At 58.5% G+C, this 7,500-nt stretch overlaps 1 protein-coding gene across 1 annotated transcript in view; it reads right to left on the bottom strand.

Moving 5' to 3' along the window:
* The window catches only part of ENH_00011020 (hypothetical protein, conserved), a gene marked incomplete at both ends in the record, with an annotated part of 3,183 nt that extends 687 nt beyond the window's left edge, over nt 1–2,496 (bottom strand). Inside the window, one exon of the mRNA XM_013578868.1 lies at nt 1–2,496. This exon is cut by the window's left edge and continues 687 nt beyond it. Coding sequence (XP_013434322.1) covers nt 1–2,496 — 2,496 coding nt within the window.
* Between the last annotated feature and the right edge of the window lie 5,004 nt (nt 2,497–7,500).

Genomic DNA, 7,500 nt, shown 5'->3' with positions numbered 1-7,500 from the left:
TTTCTTGCGATATTCCTGTGCGCTCTCTCTACCCCGTCGCCGCTGCAGCTGCTGCGCTTGCTGCTGTTGCTGCTGTTGCTGCTGTTGCTGCTGTTGCTGCTGCTCCTGTTGTTGCTGTTGCTGCTGCTGCTGCTGCCTCTCTTGTTGGCGTGCATGTTGAGTCTGCAGCAGCAGCTTAAGGTTGTCTTTGAGTTGCTGCAGCTGCAGACTTTCCTGCTGCAGTTGCTGGTATTCTTGCCTGAGTTGTTCTTGTTGCTGCTGCAGCAGCAGCTGCTGCTGCTGCTGCCGCTTGCGCTTTTGCTGCTGCCGCTGCTGCTGCTGCTGCTGCTTCCTGAAAGTCTTAGCCTCCTTAAGTGCTGCTGCCATAAGAGAAATTACCAGCTCAGGCAGGTGTGGGGCCCTTGCTGCTGCTTGTGCTGCAGCATACCGGAGCCGCTGCTGCTGCTGCTCGCGCTGCTGCTGCTGCCACTGCCACTGGTGCTGCTCCCGCCACTGCAGCAGCAGCAGCTGCTGCTGCTGCTGCTGATGCTCGGGGCAGACCCAGAGAGCTGCTAAGTCAGCAGCAACATTCCACAGCAAATGGACCACTAGCTGCCTTCTGGGAGCTGCTGCTGACAGCTGCAGCAAACTTTGCTGCTGCTGCTGCTGCTGCTGCTGCAGCTCTGTGTGGATGACGGAGATGTTGCCATGCATTCTGTCCAGCAGCAGCACGAGGGCTCTTTGGGACCTGCTGAGGGGCTCCTCCATTTGCTGCTGCTGCTGCTGCTGCTGCTGCTGCTGCAGCAGCAAACGGAAGTATGAAGACACAGAGCGACACAGCCTGCTGCCCACGGCCACCATTTCCAGCGCATGCAGTGGACAGTCTGCACTCGGCCACGGCTCCATCTGCTGCTGCTGCTGCTGCTGCTGCTGCTGCTGCTGCTGCTGCTGCTGCTGCTGCTGGCGCCGCTGCTGCTGCTGGCGCTGGTGCTCACGATTGTGATGCACAATATGGTGATGCTGCTGCTGCTGCTGCTGCTGCTGGCGCTCATGATGGCTACGCGTACGACGCTGCTGCAGCTGCTGCAGCTGCTGCTGCTGCTGCTGCTCTTGAGTGTTGTGGAGATGCTGCTGCTGCTGCTGCTCCTGATCACGGAGACGGGGCTGAGGAAGGTGGTGGGAGCGCTGCTGCTGCTGCTGCTGCAGCTGTGGATCAAAGTACAGTTCTGTGTGGCTGTAGTTTCGCTGCTGCTGTTGCTGCTGCTGCTGCTGCTGTTGCTGAATATCTTGAAGCAGGAGATGCAGCGGATGGCGTTGCTGCTGCTGCAGGTGCTGCTGCAGGTGCTGCTGCAGGTGCTGCTGCAAATGTCGCTGCAGCTGCAGCAGCAGCGCGGTGCAGTGCGGGTTTGCCCTCCCCTCTGCCTGCTGCTGCTGCTGCTGCTGCTGCTGCTCCTGCTGCTGCTGCCTGTTAAGAATTCTCCGAATTTGCCTGAGCCGGTGCTGCACCTCTCTGCACTGCTGCTCCTGGACCTGCTGCTGCTGCTGCTGCTGCTGCTGCTGCTCGTGGGGACTGTGGCCGAGCAGCAGCTGGCGCAGCTGCAGCAGCCGGCGCTGCTGCAGCTGCTGCTGCGGCTGCTGCAGCGCTGCTGCTGGCCCGCGGCCCCCACACACTCTCTGGTGCTGCTGCACCCACAGCAAATGGAAGTTATGAACTGTCTCCAAATGTCTCTTTTGATTAATTAATTTAGTTTCCAAAGAAGGCCATCTTTCAGCAGCAAAAGCGAGTGCAGCAGCAGCAGCAGCCTGCAGCAGCAGCAGCTGCTGCTGCTGCCAGCTGGCCGCCGGGAGCGCCTCCCGCTCCCCCGGCTGCAGCTGCTGCTGCAGCAGCTGCTGCTGCTGCTGGATCGCAGCACGGTCTTCTTGCTGCAGCAGCCGCAGCAAAAGCTCAACTAGCCTTTTTGCTGCGCTGCTGTCCAGAGACACAAGGCCAGTTAGCTCCGCCAGGCACTTGCAGGTCAGCAGCAGCTGCTGCTGCTGCAGCAGCAGCAGCTGCAGCCGCTGCTGCGCGCTGCAGCCGCCGCCCTCCACCACCGCAGCAGCGGCTGCCTGCTGCTGCTGCTGCTGCTGCTGCTGCTGTTGAGGCGAATTCTCAACAGCAGCGCTGGGTCCCCTTCTCCTGCTGCTGCTGCTGCTGGCTTTGCTTTTGTTTCTGCTGCTGTTCCTCTTCCTTCTTCTGCTGCCACTACCACCGCTGCTGCTGCTGCTGCTGCTGCTGCTGCTGCTGCTGCAGGGCTCGTGGGCCTGTGCTGCTGCAGCGCCAGCAGCAGCAGCGGGGCTGCTGCTGCTGCTGAGAAGGGCCCCCAAAGTATACTCTGCCACTTGCGTCAAAGTGTTAATTGCTGCTGGGTGGCTGCTGCTGCTGCTGCTGCTGCTGCTGCTAGAAAGCCCCAAAGTGCTGCATGCGCATGCAGGGTGTGGGGCCCCACAGCTGGGGTGTCTGTACACCCCAGGGGGCATGCGCCGCAGCGCCTCCGGGTGTCTCCGCAGCAAACCCCAAAACGCATGCAGCAGCAGCGCAGCTTCTTGGAGGCTCTGGAGTTGCTGCTGCGGAGGCCCCTTTTCCGCTGCTTCCTGCTGCTGCTGCAGCAGCAGCAGCAGCTGCTGCAGCAGCTGCTGCAGCACGGGCCCCACGTCCACCCCGCAGCAAAACTCAACCCCCAGAGCTGCCCGCAGGGCCCTCGTGGGGGCCCCCAAGGCACTCTCTGGCAGCACCCAGAAAGCCCCCGCGGAGGCCCCTGGGGGGCCCCCTGGGGGGGCCCCTGGGGGGCCCCCTAGGGGGGCCCCTGAGGGGGGGCTCCTGTCTCCAGGGGCCCCGCGGGGGCCCCTCAAGGGGCCCCTTGGGGGCCCCCCTGGGGCCTCAGGGGCCCCCGGGGCCCCTCGAGGCCCTCGGGGACTTAGGCCCCTCGCGAGGGCCCCTAGAGGGGCCCCTGAGAACCCCCAAGGGGGCCCCCCAAGGGGCTTTGTGTGGACTCTGGGGACTGCGGCTGGGGCGGGGCAGTTGGGGTGAAGACAACAGCTAGGGTTTGAGCTTCGGGAGGGTTTAGGGTTTGGGGGTCCTGAGGGTTTAGGGTTTGGGAGTCCCGAGGGTTTAGGGTTTGGGGGCCCCCAGGGGAAAGGGGCCCCAAGACTCCTCGGCTGCGAGGGGCGGTGCTGTCAGTGTAGCTGCGCATTCTAGAGAAGGCAGCTGAGCATGGCCGCAGCGAGGGTTTAGGGTTTGCGAGGGTTTAGGGTTTGCGAGGGTTTAGGGTTTGCTGCCGTGAGCGCGGGGGGATCCGATAAGGCGAGACAAGGGTTCTTTTAAAGACCATTTAACTTAAAAGCGATTATTAAATGCATGCGAAACAACCTTAGCAGCAGCAGCAGCAGCAGCAGCAGCAGCAGCAGCAGCAGCAGCAGCAGCAGCAGCGGCAGCAGGTGACCCCACGCCGTCAGGGCCCCAGCTGCGTTTAACCGGGAGAAACCCTCCTTATTTGGCGATTTTTCGTATATATTTTAACTCTAAAATAAGGGTTTAGGGTTTAGGGTTTAGCAATTAGGGTTTGGCGAGGGTTTAGGGTTTAGGATTCAGCAAGGGTTCAGGCAGACCACTGGGCGGCGCCCGCCGACCTGCTGCTGCCAGCAGCAGCTGAAACTGCTTCGATTAAATTGAATTAAAATTAAAATTAAAATTAAAATTGAAATTAAATTAAATTATTATTTAAATTAAATTAATTATTTAATTATTCCATTTCAGCCCGCATTATTCTGGAGCCGCAGCAGCAGCAGCAGCAGCAGCAGCAGCAGCGGCCAGGGTCACTTCGGCGGCAGCTGCAGCAGGAACCGCCAAACCCTAGGGTTTAGGGTTATCCCTAAACCCTAAACCCTTTAATTTAGGCTTTCAATAAACTCCAAATCCTAAAATTTAGGGTTTAGACCCGATGCCTAGGGTTTAGAGGTTATCGCCAATAGTCTACGGTTTAGGGTTTAGATGCCAATTTTGCGCACCTAGGGTTTAGGGTTTCTGGAGTCCTGTTAAGGGGCTAGGGTTTAGAAATTGTCCCCGAGGGTTTAGGGTTTACAGACAAGACTTAAGGGTCCCCGAATTAGGGTTTAGGGTTTGTAGTCCTAAGGAACTAGGGTTTGGAAATTGTTCCCGAGGGTTTAGGGCTTACAAAGTTAAGAGTTCCAGAGCTAGGGTTTAGGGTTTAGGGTTTGTTAAGGGGCTAGGGTTTAGAAACTCCTGAGGGTTTAAAAGAAATAATTAAACCGCAGTCACGAGGGTTTAGGGTTTGGGGGCCCCAGCCCGGTGTCTCCCCTTCGCCTGCAGCAGCTAGACTGCAGCAGCAGCAGCAGGGGTGCTGCAGCAGCAACTGGACTGCAGCAGCAACTGGACTGCAGCAGCAACTCGACTGCAGCAGCAGCAACTCGACTGCAGCAGCAGCAACTAGCCTGCAGCAGCAGCAGCTGCCCTGCAGCAGCCTCTTGGCTGCTGCAGCTCTCCGGAGCCGCCCGCAGCAGCGCCTGCTGCTGCAGCAGCAGCAGCGCCCCTGCTGCTGCAGCAGCAGCAGCAGCAGCAGCACCCCTGCTGCAGCAGCAGCAGCAGCAGCAGCAGGAGAGTTTAGAGTTTGTTGAAGGAGACGATTTCCGCGGACTGGACGAGTCCGGGGAAGTCCTCGTCCTCGTCTTCGTCGGTGTCGGTTTGCTGCTGCTGCTGCCTGCGCTGCTGCTGCTGCTGCTGCTGCTGCTGCGTCAGCCCCAAAGCCTCTATTGCTTCCAAAATGTCGCTGGTGTTCACAACTTCGTCCAAAATGCTGCAGCAAACTTGCAGCTTGTAAAGTCCAAAAGCAACAGGAACTTTCTTGACAGTTTCTCCCCAAGTGAGGCCTTTTATTTTTATTTCTTTCGTCAAACGCGCCACTTCCTCCAGGTCGCTCTCCGCGTCTGCAGCAGCAGCAGCAGCAGCAGCAGCAGCAGCAGCAGCAGCAGCAGCAGCAGCGGAGGGGGAGGAGGTGGGCGGCAGCGCGAAAAGCGGGAAGCAGCTGCAGCAGGCGGGGCTGCGTTTTGAGGCTAATGGGCTATACTGCAGCAGCAGCAGCAGCAGCAGCAGCAGGGTTGCTGCTGCTGCTGCTGCTGCTGCTGCTGCTGCTGCTGCTGCTGCTGCTGCTGGTGGTCTTACTGGCAGGTTTGATTTCTATGACGAGGGAGGACTTGTTGACAACTTCCTTCTTCTTCTTTTGCTGCTGCTGCTGCTGCTGCTTCTCCTTCAGCTGCTGCACAGCAGCAGGGTCGTCATCGCCTGCAAGACACAAAGACAAATAAATAAATAAATAAATAAATATAAATAAATAAATAAATATAAATAAATAAATAAATATAAATAAATAAATAAATATGAATAAATTGATAATAGATATATAATCCAAAAGTTTGGTAATAAACCCCAGACGCCTTTCCTCTCTGCAGCAGCAGCAGCAGCAGCAGCAGCAGCAAAGGCGCAGCAGCAGACACAGGAGCATCCGCAGCAGCAACAGCAGCAAACGCAGCAAGACAGCGCTGGTGTCTGTTTAGGGTTTAGGGTTTAGGGTTTGGTGGGTACCGAAGAGGTCGATGTCGTCGTCGTCGTCGTGCTGCTGCTGCTGCTGCTGCTGCTGCTGCTGCTGCTGCTGCTGCTGCTGCTGCTGCTGCTGCTGCTGGCCGGCGGGCCAGGTGGCAGCTTCTCTTTTGCTGAAGGAAGTGATGTGGGAGTACCAGCGGAAGGCGTGGGGGTACTTTAGGGGGCTGGGGGGCCCCAGCAGTTTTGCTGCTGCTGCTGCATCATCTTGTGTTGCAGCAAACCCTGAAAGGTAAGATCTGGACTCCAAGAAGCTGTTGAGCTGCTGCAGCCCCGCGTCCCCCTTGAGGTTTCCGAACTGCGGCGCCATGCTGCTGAGACGGAGCTGCTGCTGCTGCTGCTGCTGCTGCTGCTGCTGCTGCGGTGCTGCTGCTGCGGCGGCAGCCAAAACGACAAGCGCAACTTAAATACAAGGAAAGATAACTGCAATTGCCCCCAGACACCCTGCTGCTGCTGCTGCTGCTGCTGCTGCTGCTGCGCCCCGTGTCCCCACCGCAGCGGCAGCGGCAGCTGCTCGCGCGGCTGCAGCCGCCCGCCCGCGCTGCTGCTGCTGCTGCTGCTGCTGCTGCTGCTGCTGGGAGCTGCACACATACGGGGATTAACGCGCTTCTATAGCCTTTGTTTCGCATTAATAAACTTAATTAAATATATATTTCTTTTTTAGTTTGCAAACGCGCGGAAAGGAACGCAGCAGCAGCCGCAGCAGCTGGGGTGTATGTACACCGCGCAGCAGCAGCAGCACTTGCTCCGCAGTTCCTCGCCAACTCCGGCGATTTTTAGCGCCTCAAATTCGAAAACTTGCAATTAAAATGAATTAAAAGTAAAAGTGAAGTTGAATGGATGCAAATAGAAGAGAAACTAAAGCGGGGGGTGTATGTACACCTGGCGGCAACGCGCGCAGCAGCGCTGCTGCTGCTGGCTCACAGCTAAAAGCCCCTCGGGCTGCTCTTCTTTTGCTTCTTTTCTCTTTTCTTTATTAACTTTGCATTCTTTTCTTCATTAATTCCCCAAATTAGTTCCATTATATCTTCAACTCCAGGAAGACAAGTCCGAAGAAGCAAAATCCGCAGACAGCAGCGCAGCAGCACATACACCCGGCAGCTGCCCCCACAGCAGCAGCAGCGGCACATTCGCTCTCTTCCCAACCTGCAGCAGCAGCACCTGCAGCAGCAGCAACAGCAGCAGCAGCGCGGCAGCAGCAGCAGCAGCAGCAGCCGCTACACGGACACGCGCGCCCTCCGCTAGCCTGCGCTGCAGCAGCAGCAGCAGCAACAGCAGCAGCAGCAGCGGCAGCAGCAGCAGCAGCTGCTGCCGCTGCTGCTGCTGCCCGTCGCCCGGAGGCCTTCCTCAGCTGAAGAGACCCAGGGGAAAGTCCCCGGCGCTGCTCCTCCTCCGCAGCCCCTAAACCCTAAACCCTAAACCCTAAACCCTAAACCGCCCCCTTTCCCCTCCCACCATGCCTCTCCCAACAGACCCTAGCCAGCAGCCCCAGCAGAGCGGCGCTGCCCCCCTATTCCCCGCAGCAGCAGCAGCAGCAGCACCAGCAGCAGCAGCAGCAGCAGCAGCAGCAGGAGCCGCCGCCGCAGGGCCCCCACCCGCGGGGGCCCCCCTGGGGGCCATGAAAGCATCAAGAAAGTGGTAAGTTCGACTTTGCGACAAGATGAAAGACAAAGGTCTCTTTTGGCATTTCGGAAAAGCCAAAGAGAGAGACAAAGACAAGAAAAGAGACTGCAGCAAGTGCTGCAGCAGCAGCAGCAGCAGCAGCTGCCGCTGCCGCCGCAGCCGCTGCGGCCGCTCGTGGAGGCGCTTTACGGCTTGCTGCTGCTGCAGCAGCAGCAGCAGCAGCTCCGCCACGGCGTCGTCGTCGTCGA

Source organism: Eimeria necatrix, genomic scaffold, assembly GCF_000499385.1.
Source record: "Eimeria necatrix Houghton genomic scaffold, Enh_scaff1337, whole genome shotgun sequence".
Lineage (NCBI taxonomy): Eukaryota > Apicomplexa > Conoidasida > Eucoccidiorida > Eimeriidae > Eimeria > Eimeria necatrix.
The sequence above is the reverse complement of the archived record's forward strand: the minus strand, read 5'-3'. Positions and strand labels throughout refer to the sequence as shown.